Below are 23,182 nucleotides of genomic sequence, written 5' to 3' on the forward strand. Positions count from 1 at the left end.
GATAACACCAGGAAGTCTCTTCTGATAAAAACAAATTAATCAATTAAGTGGTGAGAAACACATGCATTAAATAATTTTTTAAAAAGTGTGTTATCTTGTGTGGCAGATCAGAAACCCACACCAAGGTTATACAGAAGACATGTGAGAGTTGTGAAACAAGCAAGGTAAACTTTTTGTTGACTGATTCCAATTACAAGCATAGTGTGAATGTGGGGAACACCAGCAGTCTGTAAAAAACTCACCTTCCCATAGGCCCCTACACCCTAAAGGTGAAAGGAAAACGTAACCACTGTCAGATACGAGACTATGCCACCACAAGGGACACATGGCAAAGAACGAATAATGGGGGAAGAAAAGTCTTCATACAAGAGAGTAAAGAAAGAGGATGGAGAGTAGATTATGAATGAAAGAGAAAGACCGACTAGAATGAAATAGGATGACCATCATACTATATTACAAATCTGACAAGCTTTTACCTTCAGTAAATATGTGCTTAAACTTGCTAGCTAGTACAATTTCTCATTAGAACTGCAAAAAGCTAGACAATGCTGTCCATTAGAGCAAAACTGAGGTTGAAATGAGCTCTCTTATAATGTGAATTTAAGCATACATGCTTCAAAAACTCTCTGTACAAAGTTAAACCTGATCAGCAAAGTATGTTTTTGGAATGATCAGTACAGGAACAGAGGTTGGGATCTCACCTCAAAGTCTTCGTCCGACAGGTAGAGCTCAAGGTGCAGAGGGTCGACACCTTCTGGTAAAGGCCGGGCCATGAGAGCAGCCAGCGGATAGGTGGTCTTACAGAGTCTGGCCAAAACATCTTCCACTAGAATGATCTGATTACATACTTCTGCTTCCTATAACATGGAATAAAGCAAAGAGGGGCAGTTAATGGTTTATTCATGTATCCAGCTGCCATTGATCAATCCATCCAGCCATCTATCTTCTTCTTCTTTTAAATTACATTCTTTGGGCAGTTAAAGACATTTTAAGCTGCATGTCTCGTTCAGATTGTAACTGCTTTTGAGCAGTTTGTTTGTGTGTGAAGTGGAAAACCTTCTCTGTGATCTCAGCGATGTCCTCTCTGTGCTCCCAGCAGGGGAACATGTTAGTGAATGTAAGTGGCTCCAGTCCTGCATGAATCAGGTAGGCTTTAGGAGGCTTCTTTTCATTCTTCTCTGTTCATACACAAAAATACAGAGAGCAAAGGGTCAAAAGGGAACAGAAAACTTTTTCCAACACAATCCTCCAATGCATTTACACAGCTGCTCTTGTGATCTCACAGTTGAAAATGCTATTTTAAGAACCTGGCATAATTTCTATGAGTTACCTGTTTTAGAAAACGGATAAAGTAATGGTTATAAAAATGCATTAAAGTGTTGTCTCTGAGATTAAACCATTTGAAGTCTTGGTAGTGGATGAAAACTTATGCAGGCTATATTTCTCAATAACTTTTTTCCCTCTCAATATTCTACAGTAAGTAGACAGTAGCCAGGTAAGTAGTATTAAATGTTTCATAAAATTATGAAAATTACATGGTACATGTTTTTCCCCCACTCAATTTCACTATTTCAGTAAACATCTCCCTTCTTTTTTACCTCGGCTGTACTGTAGCACAGTTTCCATGGCACACTTCCTGTCCAAGTCCCATCGGATGCGGGCAGAGCCTGTGTTCTCACTGTCCTGAGACCACCAGCCTTGCCACAGGTACACCTCATGATGATTATCGACCAAAAACAGAGCTGTAACAGAAAATCACAGCAGCAATTACATTCCTGGACCAGTGCAGGTGCATCTTAGAGATACTGTACATGTTTATTATTTTACACTTTTACAGGCTCACTAGTTTGGTTTTGATGTATAGTTAGCTTTATTTTTAATCTAACATCAGATAAACAAGAGAGAAACTGAACAGAAAACAAGACTAGACGATCTATATTATTTTATAGCGTAGTGCGAGATGGGACTTTTGTTGCAAAACAAAATTAGGGATGAGTTATTTTATTAGTTGATGTATATTGCATCAACGTAACTGAATTTGTGCACAGGTGAATTTGGGGCTTCAAAAGAATTTGACTGATTGTATAACTTGATATGACAACTTTGTTCCACTATGCAGAAGAGGACTTTAAATACAGTATACACACTGGTGCGGTTTACAGTATACAAGCATGTGGTCAGTGTGTTCAGTGTCTGTAGACTGCACCTGGCTGGGTGACGTTATACAGATCTTCCTGGTGGAAAGGCATGGAGTTGACCAGGTTTGGCTCTCTGGATGGACAGATCAACTCCACAGCAACAAACTCCCCTGATGCACTGCTTAAGTGGTACAACCGTGGTGTGAAATTAAACTTTCCCAAATCTAAAACACAAATTACGGTACATGTTAGCTAGTACAAACACAAAACACACATACACAGCTGTAAAACCTAACTCACCATGGATCATACAGTCATACGCCTTGCGGTCGCGTCTCCCAAGACCATCCCAGAATCCTACTGGTTCAGTGCCTTCCTCACACTCGTGAATGGTCACGTTGCTACTGCTGTGAAGTCCCGCTTCTAGTGGACACCTGAAAATAAACATCAACAGTGTGTGTGGTTAAATTGATCACTTAGTGGGGGACCAACTCTCTACATAATCAAAGAGACACATGACAATTTTAACCATAACCATAACAAATGGAGGATGTCTGAATATAAAAAATAGGGTTAGAAGTAGACATAGCATTAATGTGCTACAGTAATTAAGAAACAATAATGGCCATTTCATGCAACTTCTGGATTATGGAATCTGGATTTTATCCTGATCACAATTTAAACACATTTTCACTTATAGCCATATCCGATGGGCCAGAATGAAATATGATAGTAATCTACACCAGGGTTATGTACGTAACCCAGTTCCCTGGGAAGGGAGCGAGATACTGCATCGCTGGCCAAACTCCGGGCATACACTCAGGCTTCCTTCAAGTAATAGCTGGAGTAATATAACATAGATGCCCTTTATGGTCTTGCTGACGTTCCCCGCTTCGTCACATGACCTACGCTTGCCGATAAATTGGTGTGATTTCTCACAAAGCTTCAGACACAACTTCCACGAAGAAGCGTTCCCTTAGTATCAGCCATGACACAGCACCCCGATTCCTTCACAGGGAACCCAGTTACATACATAAGCTGTTAGCTTACTATGATTCCCTTACCCTTTCGAGTGAATTCAATACTGTATCATGGTTGACGCTATGGGAATGCCAATACCAATGCCGCCAAACACTGGAAGATGTCTGTCCTGGAGTTTGTAAAAGGGCACAAATGAGCTGGGAGCAGTGCACCACTAGCCCTGTAAGACCCAGGACCCAGAACTCAGATGACTTGCACCATGTGCTTAAGCAATGGATGTAAGTGCTGAGAACCTGAACTGGGCACATCAGGTCCAGTCTCTCCCCTATGCACCAACATGTGGGGTGGATGGCAGAACGCCTGCAGAAAGACTGGACAACCAGCTAATAGCAGAGCTGTTCCCAGGGTCAGAAACTCCTCAGAGGCTGACTCCACTGGCTTAAAGGGGGCTCAGATAAGCCCCTCCTGGACCACTGAGAGGTCCCAGGAGGGGAGGCGGGATCTGCAGGAAAGCCTCTATGGCAACACACAGAAAGCGAGAGATCAGAGAACAGGCACGTGACTTGCAGCAATTGCTGTCACGCATTCCTCAGTGTAGAGGGTGTCCTCAAAGAGGCATGTCTGAAGGAACTCTTGGACTGTACTAACAGGCTGGGAGACCCAAATCTAGGAGCTGGTCCCCCTCTGGAGCCACACCAAGAGGTTCCAAATCTCTGCCTGAGAGAGGAGATTCCTCCTGATGCAAAATTAGGAACCTAAGTCCACAAGCCATATTCAGGTGGGTCAATGAAAAGCCACCAGTAACTGGCAGGCTCAGTCTTGGTGTACCCTGGCTAGGACCCCCGTGAGCAGAGATATTAGGGGAAAGTATACAGAGGAAGCCTCAACTATGTTTGCACTATGGTATCCAGCTGGTGAAAAGAGAAAGCCACAGGGGACAGTGGGTTGACTCCTCAGGTACGAACAAAGCCACTTCTGAGATATATTTGTACGTCTGCCCACCGACAAAGAAATGATCAGTCTGTAATTTTAATGGTAGGTTTATCTGAACAGTGAGAGACAGAATAACAACAAAAAAATCCAGAAAAACACATTTCAAAAAAGTTATACATTGATTTGCATTTTATTGAGTGAAATAAGTATTTGACCCCTTTCCAAAACATGACTTAGTACTTGGTGGCAAACCCTTGTTGGCAATCACAGACGTCAGACATTTCTTATAGTTGGCCACCAGGTTTGCACACATCTCAAGGAATTTGGGCCCACTCCTCTTTGCATCCACTACCCATTTTCAATGCCCTGGCTGAGGGAAGGAGGTTCTCACTCAAGATTTGACAGTATATGGCTCCGTCCATCGTCCCTTTGATGCGGTGTGGTTGTCCTGTCCCCTTAGCAGAAAAACACCCCCAAAGTGGTTTTTTTGTGGAATTTTTGTGGAAACAAAAAATGTTTCCACCTCCATGTTTGAAGGAGGAGGAATGGTGCCTATGACTCCAAGAAGACCATCCCCACCGTCAAACACGGCGAGTTGAGTTCATGCCAAAGAGCTGGATTTTGGTCTCATTTAAACCACATGACCTCTGAATCATTCAGATGTTCACTGGCAAACTTGCCAAACAGATGAGCCTGTACATGTGCTTTCTTTAGCAGGGGGACCTTGCAGGCGCTGCTGGATTTCAGTCTTTCACGGCGTAGTGTGTTACCAATTGTTTTCTTCGTGACTATGGTCCCAGCTGCCTTGAGATCATTGACAAAATCTTCCAGTGTAATTCTGGGCTGATTCCTCGCCGTTCTCATGATCATTGAAACTCCATGAGGCGAGATCTTGCATGGAGCCCCAGACCGAGGAAGATTGACAGTCCTTTTGTGTTTCTTCCATTTGGGAATAATCGCACCAACTGTTGTCACCTTCTCACCAAGCTGCTTGGCGATGGTCTTTTAGCTCATTCCAGCCTTGTGTAGGTCTACAGTCTTGTCCCTGACATCCATGGACAGCTCTTTGGTCTTGGCCATGATGGAGAGTTTGGAATCTGATTGATTGCTTCCTTCTGTGGACAGGTGTCTTTCATACAGTTAATGAGCTGAGATTATGAGCACTCCCCGAGAGTGCTCCTACTGTAATCTCAGCTCCTTACCTGTATAAAAGACACCTGGGAGCCAGATATCTTTGATTGATAGGGGATCAAATACTTATTTCACTCATTAAAATGCAAATCAATGTAGAACTTTTTTGAAATGCGTTTTTCTGGATTTTTTTGTTGTTATTCTGTCTCTCACTGTTCAAATTCACCTACCATTAAAATTACAGACTGATCATTTCTTTGCCAGTGGGCAAACGTACAAAATCAGCAGGGGATCAAATAATTTTTTCCCTCACTGTATATATATATATATATATCTTTTTTTTCCTAATCAAGGCAGACAGGACAAACAATCGACACAAACATACACAGAGCACTTCCTGAAGACAAAGAAGCTGGAGTAATGTGATGTAGGTACCCTTTCATGGTCTTGCTGGCACACCCCGCTTCGTCACATGACCTACCCGAGCCAATAAATCGGCATGATTTCACAGATCTTTAGACAACTTCTGTAAAAAAGCGTTCCCATAGCATCAGCCATGACGCAGCATCGAGTTCCCTCAAAAGGGAACTGTTAATATGCAAATCGGATCACCACATTCAGACACTAACTTGTTTTTTAAATTATTATTTAAAAATGAAATATCATTTTATGATAAAGATGGTATTTCATGTAATAATTAATATTGCTAATGTTTTATTCCTCACAGCACAGACATTGAGATGTATGTCACATACTGGGAGGGGCTTTGGTTTGTTTGCGAGACAGATAGTTAACAGATTAAAGTGAACTATATCTCAACATGCATGCAACGACTAAGTGTAAACTTGGTGAAAGTTAATACCACTGTGTGTTTTTTCTGTATGTTTTGTTCACTCACCGCTCTTTAATCTTGTTAGCAGCAGTGCGGCCCACATCTCGTGCGTGTGCTTGGGCCTTGCAGCCATGCCACAGGTACATGCTGGCTTTAGGGATGTTGAGCAAAATCATGGAGGTGCGAGAGCGCAGGCTGCTGCAGTGACACACCACCTCCAGCAGGTGGCCCTCTACTGGCTTCTCTCCTCTCACACAGTACAACTTCCAGTCATCTGCACACAAGTGGAAAAAAAAAAAATTAACAAGACTCAGTATTGGCTGCAAAATAAATAACGAATCAAAGAGACAAAGTTTTCCTTTGCAAGAAAATAAACGAGTGAAAACTGAAAACTATATTACTTTAAAAAAAAAAAAAAAAAAAAAAACTGTGTAGGTTTCTAAAACAAATTAAAATGATGGGCAACAAAACATTTAAAAAAAAAAAAAAATCACTCTAAAAGGAATTTTAGTCTGTACAAATAGTTTATGTACTGTATTTTGTTTTAGGAACTCTAAAAGCAAGCCAGTGGAGCACAAGCTACACTAAACCCCTGGTGTGAATGACACTATCTGTATCATACAGCATTTTCCTGTTTTCCATTTTCTATACACACTAGTCATGACTGACAGGCAGGAAAGAGAAATTTTAGAAAAGTCAGAAAACATTTTTGAATATGTCCTCCCCTGCTACTTAGAATACACAAATGCACTCAGTTGCCAGTTTATTAGGAACACCTACATTGTATTTACTGTTAGTTGCCATTTTATCAGGGAAACCTGAAAACAAGGAAATTACTAACTGTAGCTCAGCAGAAATTTTCACCCCCTCTTCCCCACAACCATAAACAATAAAAGACCACCATAATTTGGGTAGGAGACCTTTGTGCCAGTGCCACACACTACAAATTTCAAACACTATGCATAAAACAGTGTAGCATCTGAGTGAATTCACAATACAAGTTTAAAACATGGTATAATGCCTTAGTTTTCATAGGACAATTTTTCTTGACCAATATTTGGAACATTTATCAAAACCAAAGTGGACATTGCATATTGACCTTTACCAGAGGAATGCACAGTAAAAGATATAAATACAAAGACCAGATCAACCATCATAACAGTCATGCTAACATATCATCAAAAGAACATGCAGACTAACAGGCACATCTAATGAGAGAGAAAAGCTAACAAGACTGTAGCATACTCTGTGTATTCTCTTCTTCTTCTTCTCTCTTTCCTGCATGAATCATCATGCCTCCATTAAAACACTGTAGGAAACAGGGGGGTTCCTTTCCCTGCTGCACCTGGACCTGAAACACACAAAGCTACATTATAGAACAATAACAGAGGTAGAATGATCCCTAATAATAACAACAGTGTGTGAAGTGTGGATTAAAACAGGTGGAAGACCTGTGCTCCTCTCTCCTCATCCAGCTCTATAGTCATGAGAGCCGATGTTCCCTTCTCACTAACGGTGGCGTTACGACCCTGCCAGAAGAAGTATGCACACCTCTCCTTACCCGGGCCAACAGTCCGCTCAGAATTCAGCCTTTTTCCAACTGAAAACACACACACACACACACCAACAGATGGTGGTGATGATGTGAGCATGATGGAGATGATCATTTACTCAGACAGAACATTTAGTTAGACACTGAAATGAACATGAATAGTTTCTTTACTAAGAAATACACACATTTGCACAAATACAGATGCACCAAAGAAGAGATACTCACCTGCTGTACTGACCATGTACTTCCATTTAACTACATATGTGTCTCCCTCATGAAACTGCCCAATGCTCTGCTTGGGCAGCCGACTGCATCAGGGACACACACATATACAAACATTTAATATACATTCTGAATAAGATTTAGGAATCATTCAATTCACTTTAAGTATTTATATACTGTCTAGATAGTTTTAAAAAACAACAAAATATGTGCTCTGTTCTGTACCTGTAGTCAAACTCCAGGATATGCCACACATCCACAGACAGAGTGCTAATTTCAAAGTTCCTCCTGTCATCTCCCTCCAGCATACCATAACCTCGCCCCACATCCATGCCATCCAGGACAGTCCGAACAGGGGCATGGGACAATGGCAACATCAGAGACACATTATATGATCGGCAGTCACCACTTTGCACCTCCTACAGCACAACAATAAAGAAAACATTGTTACATAGTTTTAAAGATATAGTCCAATACAAAAGCAACAACAACAAAAAAACACATTTTCACCTAAACTGTGTCACTTACATACTGTATTATAACCTGTCATTAATATCAACACACTCACAAAGCTCTTCATATCTTTGTTTTTGTGTGAAATTGAGATCTTTCTGTTGCAATACCTTGTGTTCAAGAGCTTCTAGGTCATCATTCTTCTTTAAAGCCTGCTTGGAGTCACTCCAGTCTAGAAACTTCTCCTTAAACAGTATAGTCTCATTGTGCTGTGCCACCCTGCCAAATACAGCCCAGTCTGGCCGGCCTTGGCCTTTCCTAACACAAACACAAACCATAAATACTCCCACAGACTAGCTCTGTCATATATATATATGTATATTTAGACACGTGCCCAAGAAACAAACAGGTGAAGAGATGTGAGCTTTGTGTATCAGGCACCATCATGGCTACACTATGTCTTTGTTTATGAACAGTAAAATTTGGCTAAACTCTTGCCCAGGAGTCTGGGCAAGAGTTTAGCATTTCATAACACAACACATCAGGAGTCACGTCTTTAAAAAGGTTCCAATAATAATATTTACTAGGGTGTATAAAGAAATATCCCAGCATTTTTAACCACATCTGTAACATATGTGAGTTTATAGAATTTCACACCTTTCTCTGGAGCTGGAATAGAATTATATGGAAAGGCAGTTGCATTCAGTCAAATGTTTATGTGGAAAAACTCCTTCAGAACACTTTTATAAACAATTCACTATAGATTTGGATTTTATTTACAAACATCTATGATTTTGTCGTTTAGTTACTGGACCACTTTTTAAATCAGAAAATTTCTGGTTAATTTATCAACATACTTTAACGGCAGCCCTAAAAAGTCCTTCATGATAGTTTTGAGTCAATAGGTTTTCCGCTCACTTCTCATGAAGTGTAGAAAATGTTGTAATTGTTATTTGCAATAGTAAAGATGCAGTTGATTAGGTAGGAGATCTGGGGTATTTATTTAACTCTAGTTAACACTATAGATGGAAAAGAGAATGTACAGAAACAAAGTATACTGCCTGTCTGTGTAGAAAGCCAAAAGAACATTAAAATTCCTCAATACAAGTTATATGCTTGTACAGACCTGGGGATAAGAGAGTTACACTCTCCTGGATCTAATGGGTTGATATCACAGGTTGTGTAGTCAAATGTCCCATTCCAGAGGTGCTTTGCCAGCTGAAATGCCACTTTTCTTTGTGCCAATGTCACCTCTTTACCATGCCACACATACACCTCACTGCCAAAATCAAACACCAGCACCTGCAAGATACAAAAACACACACATCAGAAATCTGCAGTTCATACAATATATGTGGGGCAGCCTGGAAAAACCCTTAACATGGTGAAGTTGACAGCAGAAATCTCAGATAATTAGTCTGATGTCTATTTCTCTACAGCCTGTAAACATCCAACAACTGGCATTTACAATATGAGGAAACAGAGCTAGCGAGGATTTAGTTGTCTTTAGGCAGAATAATTGCATTTAATGCTGAAATTAGTAAAACGGCTCATTACCTGAGGTTTTTGCAGGAAGATAAAGAAGCAAAATAAGTACAACATTTCCATGTATTTTTTATTCATTCATTCATTCATTGTTATTTATTGTAATCTTAGGTGTTGCACTATGTCAGAAAAAAACCTTTTTTGGCCAAAACCAGAATGTTTTTCTATATAATAGACTTTAGCCACAATGACTTTGTATGTTTCCTCCGGACCACCACACATATGTAAAGTACATGTAATATGGATGCTGCTAGTTCAGAACTGTGGTTAACCAGCATGGCCTGACCTCTGCAGGGCTGAGCATGGAGCAGCGTGGTACTCTGCCCCAGAAATCATCATCAGGAACCAGCTTGTCCTCATGCAGCTTGTAGACACAGTTTGTCTCCACTATAGCGGTCTCATAAAACTCATCCTCCTCTGGAGTTCCTGCAGCTGTGATGTGTAGAAAATTCCTGTTATCCACCAAATACTGCTCTCACAGCAGCTTTCACCATCCAAAATGCGAAGAAGCAGTATAGCAGGAGCTCAGACAAGCGTTTTACATCATGTAATAACAGTGAACAGCATATCACCTTGGTAGCTGGTCTGCCCTCCCAGAATCTTCCAGAATTCCTTGGATGCATGGCTGTGGGTATTGATACCCTCCTCTACTGTGTGAATGTAAGAGGCTCTGCATCCAAGGTCATGCTTGGTCTGGATAAATGTGGCCATCTCTGCAGCCTGTAAATAGGATAAAAGTTGGTTTAATAACATTAACATTAGCCACAATATAGTAAAGATGTATAAGCAATCACAAATTTAAAGTGCATTAATCTAGATGTTCAAATATGGCCATCCTAGAGGTAACTAAATCTACTCTATAAAAGAACATAATATAGACTTTGAAATAATTCTGAAGTAAATTTCTCTGAGAACACATGGCCTACTATCCATGGCAGAAGTCTAAGAATAAAAAGTAAGCTGTGAATTTGGGAATTTCTTAAGTAGGCCAAATACATCACCAGACAGAGTTCAATGACCTCTGTATGTTTAAACAACATAATGTTTTGGTCTGTATGACGGTGCTGACTTGTTGAATGTTTCCTGTCTTTTACAACCAACTTCCTGCTTCTGGTATGATGTCAAACAAGCTCTGAGGTTAATTTTGCTGACTTCCTGCACGTGGAGCACTTTATCAAGCAACACACACAGGCTATTCACAGACTATTTTATCACTCTCTGTCCTGTTATGAAATATTATATTAGAGCAAAGTGTTAGATGAAAACAAAAAAAAAAGAAAGAAATTAAATGTTTTTGTGTGTGTGGGGAGTTTGTCTAGGTGAACACTTACTTTGGCTCTCTCAATGACATTTGCGAACTCTCCAATCCAGATAAAACAGTACTGGGGTGTAACCAAGAGGAAACAATCGCCACTGTTCAGAGAGGAAGCTCTAGGCTCGACTAACCTTGTCTGGACATGCCGTCGACCTAGTTCATTTGAAAAAGAAGAAAAAATGTTAATCTGCTTCAATGCTTTCTCTGAAAAAGGCAAAACACTGGGAAAAAAACAAAATGTTTGACCCCTGGACAAGGAAACTGACAAAATCCCAGAAGCTCATGCCTTATGAGGAAATGTCTTCCACAGCCAATATAAATCTACCAACATTAACAACCTCAGTAACAAAAGCAACATGTCTCCTGAACAGTGTCAAAATAAACTTACTGCAACACAAAACTCTAACAAGTGCTTAATATGTGCAGACATGACAGAGATCCCAGATCTTCCAGAAGGCTCCACATACAACTTGCTTATTTTGTGTCCCACTGTTATTACATTTACTAATATAAGTAAAGTAAAGATTCAGGCATTTTAAACATCGCTAAAGTGTTCTCCACATAGGAGATCTGCTCTCATCACTTCAGGGAGAGTTAAGTGACTGACCTTTGACCTGCATGAGCATGGTGCCCTTGTAAGGCATGGCACTGTTGTGAGAGCCTTGCTCTGAGACCTTCACACTCCGCAGACTCACACTGCTGAAGTTCTCTTTACTCGCCAAGCCTGCCAGAGCCACAGCAGAGAACCCACTGTTCTTACACACTGAGAGAGAGAGTGAAAACACACTCAGACAGCAGTGGTTTAACACAGGCCAAACACACCCACAACATCATCAGATACACATAGCACTTCTAAAATGTGTGAAAAAATGCATGCATGATGATGAACATGCAAAGAAACACAACCCGTCTTCCTTCTCTGTAAAAGCCAATTCAGCTGTTCTTTCACAGCCTCTCCCTCCATCACTTACTCTTCTCGTGAGTGATCCTCTTGCTCTCTAGCACACCAATGTTAAGCCTCTGCTCTGTGTACTCATGTCTAATGTCCTCTCGTGCAGCCAGCATCTTCAGAGGGTTTCTGGATGCTTGCACGTTTCGGGCTGGACGCACCGCACGCTTGTGCTGCACCATCTCTGAGGTCAGCCTTAAAAACACACAGGTTAAAAGTCACTATGCTATGAATGTATTTGAGAAAAATCCTGAGCCATTAGAATGGATCATATCTTTTTTTTTTTTTTGACAGTTTTTAGATTTTTTTTTCCTTATAATACTTCTTTAACTTTTACCTCAGATACACTATATTGCCAAAAGTATTCGCTCACCTGCCTTGACTCGCATATGAACTTAAGTGACATCCCACTCCTAATCCATAGGGTTCAAGATGACGTCGGTCCACCCTTTGCAGCTATAACAGCTTCAACTCTTCTGGGAAGGCTGTCCACAAGGTTTAGGAGTGTGTTTATGGGAATTTTTGACCATTCTTCCAGAAGCGCATTTGTGAGGTCACACACTGATGTTGGACGAGAAGGCCTGGCTCTCAGTCTCCGCTCTAATTCATCCCAAAGGTGTTCTATCGGGTTGAGGTCAGGACTCTGTGCAGGCCAGTCAAGTTCATCCACACCAGACTCTGTCATCCATGTCTTTATGGACCTTGCTTTGGTCACTGGTGCACAGTCATGTTGGAAGAGGAAGGGGCCAGCTCCAAACTGTTCCCACAAAGTTGGGAGCATGGAATTGTCCAAAATGTCTTGGTATGCTGAAGCATTCAGAGTTCCTTTCACTGGAACTAAGGGGCCAAGCCCAGCTCCTGAAAAACAACCCCACACCATAATCCCCCCTCCACCAAACTTTACACTTGGCACAATGCAGTCAGACAAGTACCGTTCTCCTGGCAACCGCCAAACCCAGACTCGTCCATCAGATTGCCAGATGGAGAAGCGCGATTCGTCACTCCAGAGAACGCGTCTCCACTGCTCTAGAGTCCAGTGGCGGCGTGCTTTACACCACTGCATCCGACGCTTTGCATTGCACTTGGTGATGTATGGCTTGGATGCAGCTGCTCGGCCATGGAAACCCATTCCATGAAGCTCTCTGCGCACTGTTCTTGAGCTAATCTGAAGGCCACATGAAGTTTGGAGGTCTGTAGTGATCGACTCTGCAGAAAGTTGGCGACCTCTTCACACTATGCGCCTCAGCATCCGCTGACCCCACTCCGTCAGTTTACGTGGCCTAACACTTTGTGGCTGAGTTGCTGTTGTTCCCAAACACGTCCATGTTCTTATTCCACAGTCAACTGTCAGCTGTATTATATTTAGGAGCGAGGAAATTTCACGACTGGATTTGTTACACAGGTGGCATCCTATCACAGTTCCACGCTGGAATTCACTGAGCTCCTGAGAGCGACCCATTCTTTCACAAATGTTTGTAAAAACAGTCTGCATGCCTAGGTGCTTGATTTTATACACCTGTGGGCATGGAAGTGATTGGAACACCTGATTCTGATTATTTGGATGGGTGAGCGAATACTTTTGGCAATATAGTGTATATAACATTAACACCCAGAACAATGTCATATGTCATTAATAAGATCTTAAACACGAGTGAAAATTTATCTTACTTTGGCATCTGAGTTCCAAAGATGGCATCAAAGTCATCGTCGATCTCCACTTTACTGCTGATATTGGCCAGTTGCTCAGTGTGTCTGTAAAACTTATCAAAACATTCATCGTCCAGAGTCATGACCTCTTTAACTGTCTTTTCGGTTACTGTAAGTGTGGACTCAGGAAGCCCGCCCACTGAAACGAGGACAGAAATAAAAGGTACATTTACTTTCAGAATAAAAAAAGTTTGCAGTATAGCTACATATTTAGAGTCAGGGCTCCTGCGGCTGAACTCGCTCACCTTTACTGTTGAGCCGACCCAAGAAAGACTCCAGCTTCTCCAGCTTCTTGTCTGACTCGAGTTTTATATCGTCTCTGACCTCAATCTCTGCAAAAGCATTACAAAAGAAATGCTATTATTTCTTGACAGACAGACATAAAGCACACACAGCGATACAAGAGGTAGAATTAAAAGAGGATAATTCAAAATAAAATAAAATCAAGAATATAATAGATTAGACATGCTGTATGTGCTTGTTTAAAAGCAGTGTGCCTTATTTCATCAAGACATACGCTTGAAGATATAGAAAATATAGGCTTACATAGACATTGTTACAACACAGTGGGTGTATGAGGAATTTACCTTCCTGAGGTTTGGAGATGGCACTCTTATTTTTGATTGATGCAGGAGTAAACACTGGCTTGGTAAGCACCATGGGGGCAGCGAGACCTGAAACAGAACAACAGTCCAAAAATACTGTATAGACTGTGCCTAAAAATGCTATAATCAAATGCCACTTGTTATATAATAAGCTAACAAAACCATTTCTCTTTCACAAATCCTGTATTTTACATTAACATTAAGAAGTGTATAATTGTGAGGAAAAATTCCTTTTTTATATAAGCATAATAATTCTACAATAGAACTTCACACAAGCATGATTCATACAAGACACAATGCAGAAAGATCTTTGCAATTATGTAAAAGAATGTGCTTGTGTGTGTGTGAACAAGCTGAAATGAGACACTCGCTGACCTTTCTTGACCATACGACCAGCCACAGTAAACTGTGTTGAGTCATTGGCGGCTCCACGACCTTTGACCTTCCAGGCTTCTTCTTGAGCTGTGATGAGCTGCTTCCGTTCTTGGATGGACATCTCTATCCGCTCCATTTGCTGGCTCTCCACTACCTCATCTCCAATCCTCTGCAAAAACATACGGATCACAATGTCCAGTTATTTTACATAAAAAGCTGCATTTCTATAGTGTTTTTCACAAACACACAATTTATCTTTGTAGTGCTATTAACCTTCAGTAAGTTTTGGAAAATGAATGTTTATAATTTTACAATATAATTCACATATGAAAATACTAAATATAAGTAACAACCACTGAAATAACATGAAACAATACATCCCACAGCTTTCAAACAAAGGGCATGGAACCATGCAGCATTAAGCAACTTTAATCCACACGTGTGTGCATATGAGATACTCCAGGCACCTTGCGTCTCCAGGGGTGACGTTCATCCGCCTGTGTGAGCAGGGATTGTGTCTTCACAGAAGGATGGGAGGGAAGAGGAGGAAAAGATACAGCAGATGATAACAGAGTGGAAAGAAAAGATGACAGATGAAAGGATAATACTAAAAGGATACTTCTAAAGCAGAGAAGTTCCTAATTACAGCAAAGGCAACAGACAGACACTCTCAACTCTCACTTTTAGCTCATCTCATCAGCATTAAAAGATCTCCAGCTAACGGTAGCATCAATAAAAACATCAATCACACTTACATACACACTACCACTCAGCACAGGTGTCTTATTTAGCTGAACTGAAGTAAATCAGAGAACAAATAAAATAGAACACAACAATAAAATAAAAAGAGAATGGATCTAAATATAACGGAATGGTAAGGGGGAGAAAAATATACTGAAATGGAATATTTTGTGCTTTAAAATTCTGCTATTTTCAATTCTATTCTGTAAAAGAATCGAACTCAATAGAATTCAAAAGCACAACATTAAGAACAAAAGTGAATAGAATAAAACTGAAGAGGGCATTATGCAAATGCATCACAATACAAAACCAACAAAACAAAATAGAAAAATAACAGAACAAAAGTGACAAGAGATTGAAACAGAACAAAATAGACTATACCAGAAAAGAATAAAATAGAACAGAAGTAATTATGTAAGTAATGGAATGGCATTGATGTCAGTCGATTAAGAAGAAAACTAGTTGGAGCTGCTATGTCCTCTACAGCAGTAGGTGTTTCAGTTAAATAAGTGTTAAGTGTAGAAAGTTCTGCAAGTAACCTCTCACACAACAGCAGCAAATTCAGACCATGGGCTCTAATTACTGCTATAGAACCTAAATCATTCTCTGGAATGAAATGCGCATGCAATTAGATGAACAAAGACAAAGCATGTTCATGGAGGAGTGTGTGGCAAAGTTCAGGAGAGGAAGTACATGTGAGCAGAGCTATTCATGACTAGAGCGGTGTTTAAAACAAAAAACAAAACAAAAAAAAAAACAAAGCACCAAGTTCCCAACAATAAATCAATGATTTTATTTTATGCTACAAAAAAAGAGAGAAAAGTTATTTTGAAGATGTAAGTGTAGGAGGGAGGGATGGAGGGAACGTGTCTGTGATGCCCATTGCATGAGTAATATATGTTGCCTGTACTGCATGCATTTATACAGCAATAAGAGATAAAGACAGAATAATGTCTGAAAAGCTATGTTTGAATTGCAGTGTGTTAGGGGCCAGGTTGAGCAGTAGATCATTTGTTCACTCTCTCACCTGGGGAAGGGGTTCGATGGAATCCAGAGACTCGGAGGCATTCACAGGCACAGAGGAAAAAGTGGAAGAAAAGACAGGCTCCTACATCAGGCAGTAAAAGTATGGAGGAAGCAACAAGACGGACAACAGAATAAGGAAATGTAAAAGAGGATAGGAGGAAAAGTAAAGACAGAGAGCCGTTCTCATAAAAAGCCAATATATTTACATACATACACACACATACATTATATATACACACTACCAGTCAAAAGTTTGGACACACCTTCTAATTCCATGGTCTTTCCTGATGTTTATTTCTTTCTACATTGTAAAACAATACTGAAGGTGGCCAAAATACACAATAATGTCCTTTGAACAGTTGATATTGAGATATGTCTGCTACTGATGCTCTGTAAAGCCTTCATAACGGCTCTAATCTGAGGTGCTGATAATTGGTGATTTCTGAGGCTGGTAACTCTAAATGAACTTCTCCTCTGCAGCAGAGATAAGTTTTGGTCTTGCTTTCCTGGGATGGTCTTCATGTGATGCCAGTTTCATCATGGTGCTTGATGGGTTTTGCAATGTCTTAAAATAACAACTGACCGTTTTTTGTTGTCATTACATATGGATTACTTAAGTCCATGTGTGTTATTTCATAGTTTTGAAATCTCCAGTATTGTTCTAGAATGTAGAAAATAAATCCCTAAACAAAAAACATTGAATTAAAAGGTGTGTCCAAACTTTTGACTGGTAGTGTATATATTTAAAAAGGATGCAGAGGGATGGGAGACTCACCAGGCCAAACTATTTATCTATTTGTATAAACACGTAAGCACTACAGTGATGTGTCATGTGGTTATTTAATACAGCCCTTCTCTTTACCTGCTGTAGACACAAATCCCTCATTCACATTAAGATTCACAACTGTGTAATGATTATGACAAGTTAACAAATGAATTACTACTACTATTAAGCCTCACATTACACAATAAAAAATTTTAATTTAGCTAACTTTATCGATACATTATCTTACTATCCATCCATTTCTCTCTCTATAAGTACATGTGTGTACATATAGTAAAGTGTACATGGAATATATTAATACTGCAGTGGAGAGAGGTGACTGTACAGTGAAGCCAAATGGGACAGATGCAAGATGCAATCCAAATAAAAAAAAGTTATATGGTCAACTACAAGCATTACGGTCACCCTGACTATTTCCACCATACGTGCCTTTGCAGAAGATGGATTTCTAATGAACACTGCAAATCTTCTGCATAGAAAGCCTAGCACAGACTCCAAATACAAATCAAATGCTACAAGGCCCCAAACTGTAGGAAGTTAACTTTGCTATGATGCAATTTGTGCAGGCTGTAAGCTTTAACAATATGTACAGTAACTGCATCAACCACAAACAATGCAAACTTATGTTAAAGTTATTTTATAATAAATTATTTTTAGCAGTTCCAGTTAGTAAGCATTGTAGGACCTCCAATTCCTGCATCCCTTTATTAACTGACAGTTACAGTTTATATTACACAACCTTTAAAAATAGAAACACAATAACAGAAGATCAGTAGAATAACAAAACAGCGGCTCTATCAATCGTCAGAGCAAGAGGAAAATCGTACAGTGTTGTCATCATGGAAGCTTAGTGAGAAACACCAGTAAATCCACCACCACAAGCAATGCAAACAAGGTCAGCACAGGTCACCATAACAGCAGTGCAACAATACCAGCACAGCACAACACACCCATCACCTCGAGATGAAACACAAACACACACAGCATGTGCTTTCCACCAGACACAATTACTAAAATCATGTCAGTGAGCAGTCTTACCCAGAGCTGATCAGAGACTGCAAACTCATCTATTATTCCATTGCCCTGGAGAAAGCGACAATACACTCTTAGGAAACTCATAAGGGTTCTTTACATGTCCTTCTGCGGGAAGGTTCTACAGTATGTACAGTACTTTTTTGGAAGCCAAGAGCACTTAAAATGAACCCTTAAAGAACCTTTAGAAGTACCCATTGTTTTCCTAAGAGTGTATGATACTTGAAGCTATTGTTAAAATGGCACATAAAATGTATATATATATGAGAAATAAATAAACATAAATTTACTAAACAGTAGAAGTAAGCAATAATTAAACATGTCCAGTGAGCTAATGGTTACAGCAATTTTCTTTTGAATCTGTACCCCTTTATCCTACAGTTATTCTTCTGCCTCTACACTTAAAAAGCTTTAGTTAAATTTTTTACTATCGTTATCTGATAACTACCTTTTTAAAAACAAAAAACAAAACAAAATGGAGAATACAACTGTTTTTGCTTTTTGCCAGACCATGCCAGAATCTTTAACATTTGCCCCAAAAACTAAATACCCCAAGGGAAAAACAGTGACTGGTCTAAAGGATATCCTTCAGTAAGGATGAAACAATTCACATTACACATGAGAAAACAATCATGTACTGGGGCAGAAGGAAATGGAGGGGGGGAAATAGAATTAGGTTACCAGAGCAGGAAGTTTATTAGTAAATGCAAACAGAGAGGTAAATGTTATATTATTATTATTATTATTATTATTATTATTATTATTAATAATAATAATAATAATAATTTATTATTGCTATTATTATTGCAGAACCTGCTATGAAACTAAATATTAATACAAATTTAAAAAAATAAAATAAAATAAAATAAAAATAAATAAATGTCAATGATTGGATCAGGAAATGATCGTTAATCTGATTTACATCTGCAGGATATGATTCAAGTGCATTTACACTTTGGGGGAATATATAAATGTTAATTTAAACATTAATTTATTATGCATTATTTAATTTTTGACTAGAGTAAAAGGTTTACCTTCTTCTTAAAAGTCTGCTCCACCTCCCACAGCTGAGCATGTCTCTCTGAAATGGCCACTTTGACAACATCCTGCTTCTTATTGATCCTGTTCCTCCAGTCTTCCTCACCGCTCTTCCTCAGCTGAGCCAGCCTGTTCACACACAAACACACATCGGGCAAAGTCAAAACAAGCGCAACAACAAATACTTCAGCATAACGGCTAGGACACATGCTGAACTCTATGAGGTTACAAAAATTTGTGACGGACAAGATGAGCAGTCTATTTATTGCAGGATATATGTATTGGCTCTTAAATGATATACTCTGGAATATTAATAGGATTAATCATATACCCATGTAACATGACATGCTCAACTACGGCTGATTTAGCGCCACTGTGACCAAAGACGGATCGCAGAGTCTAAGTATTGCTATGTGACATTTATAACACAAAACTCTTGGGACTGGGACAGCTACAATTTTGGTAGTGGCAATAGCAAAATGTAAACAAAACATTTAAGAAACGTGGTTTGTTTAATTGTAGCAGCAGACAGAACGTCTCCATAATGTCACATCACGGTTATCTATGACAACAAAAAAGCATGAGTCATGAAAGGCAATAGAGTGATGATGAATGACATCCAGGTATGCAACCAGCTAATTAGCACAATTTATTTACTATTATGATGAGATGAAACTATTTCACGCTTTCCTGCATCGCTGTGCGCAATAACACGATCTTTGCAGCTTATATAGCACATATCTGCGATATTACCACTGTAAACATTAATAGTACAATTACCTTTAACAAAACCTATTAAAAAAAATCATCACATACACAAACAACAGTGCTGTAATGAATGTATTGACACCTGAACAAATGCAATTGAACTTATAACCAGTTCAGTCAGTATTTGGCAAAATAATGATGGCTTTTGAGAAGCCTTTATTATTGCCACACATACATTACAGCACAGTGGAATTCTTTTCTTCGCATATCCCAGCTGAGGAAGTTGGGGTCAGAGCACAGGGGCAGGTATGATACAGTGCCCCTGGAGCAAAGAGGATTAAGGGCCTTGTTCAGTTGCCCAAAAGTTTAGCAGCTTAGCAGTGCCAATCAACAACCCAGAGCCTTAACCACATGAGCCACCACTGCTCATGTTCCGTTTCATGTCCAAACAGAACATAATGGACACGTCCATGTTACCCAATCACAACTGTAGGATGTACAGTCACTGTATGACTTGTTCAGTGAACATAACGGGTCGCTGGGGCATTTTTAATGTTCTGGGATGATTTACAACAGCAGCTGAAATACCAGTAAATTGATTGGAGCCGCAGACAAGTATTAGGAAAGAATGTACACAGGAGATTTTGTTTTGTTTGTTTATCTTACATTATCCATCCCTTAAACTGATGCACATTATGGAATAAACTATTTCACACTATTGTTTAATCCAAAAAATTAAAAATACTTTAATATGAGATTCTTCCTATTGTATTACACCAACCACCAAGTTTACTTGGTTACTCCTGCATTTCGTTATCACCATCGGTCCAATACACAATATGAACAAAACTACACTCACTACTTAATGTGGTTGTGTTATGGCAATATTTTGTGAACTCCAAAATCACTTGCCTTCCTGGATGACCTCAGTGCCAGCTAACAGAAAACTTTTCTTGGACCTCTGAGCTTGTAGTAATAGAGTAAAATAGTAATATATATATATATATATATATATATATATATATATATATATATATATATATATATATATATATATATATATATATATATATATATATATATATATATATATATATAAAAAAAAAAAAAAGACACTGTGGGGGGTTGTTCTAGTGCTCAATAGGGTTTTGCATGTTTCGGCAATATCAGTAATTAAAAATGTATTGAGTAGCAGACATCTCACTGTTCACAATACTATGTGAAGATGCATTTTTGCACTTTAATGAAGTGTTAAGTCATTTTCATAACCTGTTGTGAAATTATAAGTGAAAGTGATACAGAAAAAAAAGAAACTATGACGCTACCTTTCACATGGGGTTACTTTTTTTTTTTTTTTTTTAAATATATTTTTCTTCCTTAATTTCTCTCCAGAGTGATAAATATAACGCCCCGACTAGGTGATTTGGAGGCCAAAGATTTGTCCCGAAAGCACATTTTTCACTCACACTCATCCACAGATACGCAACAGTTAGCCTACATTATTTGTTAATATTGTCAGGGTGAGACACTGAAGTGTTTGTCTCCACAGACTGCTTTAGAGTACTATGTCCTGGAAGCTTCCACATCCTGTAAACAGTAGAGTTATCATTCTATGACTGATTAACACTCATGTTCCTGAGACACAGCCATATATAGAAATGCCCAACGTGTCCTGGCTTCTGTCACATCTCATTAGTATGCATTGCAATTTTCCTTTTAAGTGGATGCAAGTTAATGATATTCACTGAATGATATTCACTGCAATATCATTATTTCCCTTGCGTGAACTAATAAGAGAATATCTAACACCAAGACTAACACCAGTGTTTTAAATATATACACATAAAAGTCTCCTCCTTCCCTTTACGTGTAAAATATATGTTGCATTCAAAATGCAGTTTAAAGTGAATGCACACACATGCACAGAGCAACTCACCTCTCTTTGATGGACATCTGCCTTGCCGACATGATGTCTGAAATCTCCTCTGTGTCTTCCGCGTCTTGTTCTCTCTCTCTGGTCCTCTCTCTGTCCTCCGAGACGGCTTCTCTGCCCAACTCGTGTGATTGCTGAGTGTGTGTGTGATGTGACAAAGAAGTGCTCCCGTTCGGCGCCTGAGATGCATTCAGCGCTGCTGCAGCTCTCACTGAAAGAGTCTGCTCAGGAAGACCTGTTGCACAGTTGACACGCACGTACACACAGGAAGCCGTTAGGACAGCCTCAGTTCAGTGACGGAGAGCAGCCAGACAGACACTGAGGTTGGTTGTGTGGTTTTCTCCTGTCCTTGCCTGGCCTATTGCTGAGGTCATGATATGATCCGAGTGACTAATGTGTAATGTGTGTTGCTTAATTTACAGAGTTTCAGTTCAGTTCAGGTGTGAGAGGTAAAAACAGCTTTACGTTCAAATACAGGAAATCCACAGAAACAAAAAAAAAACAGCACAGACAAAGCAGGAAGTTGTTCTGTGTCTGTGACGTTTACAGTCAAACGCAGACAAATCAAATTTTAAGCACTGGACTGAATCTGTTATGGTATTATCGATTGTTGTCATTTTATCTTGCTCTACATCTCACAGGTTGAAGACCATTCATTCATTAATATTCAGAAAACATTCATAAACAGATGAGTACATTTCATTAACTTATTATTTTATTAGATGGCCGTGTTCAGAAATAAAGCTGTGGCTTGTCAGCATCAAGTAAACTGTATAATCATAAATCTAACCTATAGTTCACACAGCAGTTGATATGCAACCCACACACTTGCACAGTGCAAGAGGTTTTCAGTTGAATCCATACTGTTCTGCTCTGTAAATGCAAGTACTTCAATTCTCATCTTTCAGTCATCAGCTTTATCATAGTCAGGGTGGATCTATAACCATGTCGATACTGAACACTGAAACACTGGAACACACCAGGCTATGTCACTGGACCATACATGCACTCCTTCGCACCTAACGGCTATTTAGCATAGCAGAGCCAGCTACAGGTTTGTTTTTTCTAAAACATTGTTAATAAATTATGATTGGGTTGGGTGTCCTGAATGAAGTTGGCCAGCTACAATTACACAATTGATGAAAAAAGTGGCCCGAGATATTGGGATTGTAAAGTATTTGA

At 39.5% G+C, this 23,182-nt stretch overlaps 1 protein-coding gene across 11 annotated transcripts in view; it reads right to left on the reverse strand.

Moving 5' to 3' along the window:
* Positions 1–23,182, reverse strand: part of svila (supervillin a) — a 73,668-nt gene that overhangs the window by 1,927 nt on the left and 48,559 nt on the right. For 6 of the 11 annotated variants that reach the window (XM_058406175.1, XM_058406169.1, XM_058406170.1 and 3 more), the window contains 27 exons: positions 22,004–22,235; positions 19,356–19,488; positions 18,328–18,372; positions 16,507–16,587; positions 15,206–15,256; positions 14,739–14,907; positions 14,346–14,432; positions 14,004–14,090; positions 13,720–13,897; positions 12,074–12,246; positions 11,710–11,865; positions 11,119–11,255; positions 10,360–10,507; positions 10,074–10,219; positions 9,369–9,544; positions 8,413–8,560; positions 8,015–8,208; positions 7,793–7,875; positions 7,467–7,615; positions 7,261–7,366; positions 6,082–6,289; positions 2,439–2,572; positions 2,207–2,362; positions 1,599–1,742; positions 1,057–1,178; positions 702–857; positions 243–263 (listed from right to left, as the gene is read on the reverse strand). In XM_058406175.1, the coding sequence (XP_058262158.1) occupies positions 243–263; positions 702–857; positions 1,057–1,178; positions 1,599–1,742; positions 2,207–2,362; positions 2,439–2,572; positions 6,082–6,289; positions 7,261–7,366; positions 7,467–7,615; positions 7,793–7,875; positions 8,015–8,208; positions 8,413–8,560; positions 9,369–9,544; positions 10,074–10,219; positions 10,360–10,507; positions 11,119–11,255; positions 11,710–11,865; positions 12,074–12,246; positions 13,720–13,897; positions 14,004–14,090; positions 14,346–14,432; positions 14,739–14,907; positions 15,206–15,256; positions 16,507–16,587; positions 18,328–18,372; positions 19,356–19,488; positions 22,004–22,235 (3,620 nt within the window). The remainder of the gene's footprint in view (positions 1–242; positions 264–701; positions 858–1,056; positions 1,179–1,598; positions 1,743–2,206; positions 2,363–2,438; positions 2,573–6,081; positions 6,290–7,260; positions 7,367–7,466; positions 7,616–7,792; positions 7,876–8,014; positions 8,209–8,412; positions 8,561–9,368; positions 9,545–10,073; positions 10,220–10,359; positions 10,508–11,118; positions 11,256–11,709; positions 11,866–12,073; positions 12,247–13,719; positions 13,898–14,003; positions 14,091–14,345; positions 14,433–14,738; positions 14,908–15,205; positions 15,257–16,506; positions 16,588–18,327; positions 18,373–19,355; positions 19,489–22,003; positions 22,236–23,182) is intronic. The other 5 variants (XM_058406166.1, XM_058406165.1, XM_058406171.1 and 2 more) reach the window with 5 other exon arrangements.

Source organism: Hemibagrus wyckioides, linkage group LG13 (genome assembly GCF_019097595.1).
Source record: "Hemibagrus wyckioides isolate EC202008001 linkage group LG13, SWU_Hwy_1.0, whole genome shotgun sequence".
NCBI classification, from domain to species: Eukaryota; Metazoa; Chordata; class Actinopteri; order Siluriformes; family Bagridae; genus Hemibagrus; species Hemibagrus wyckioides.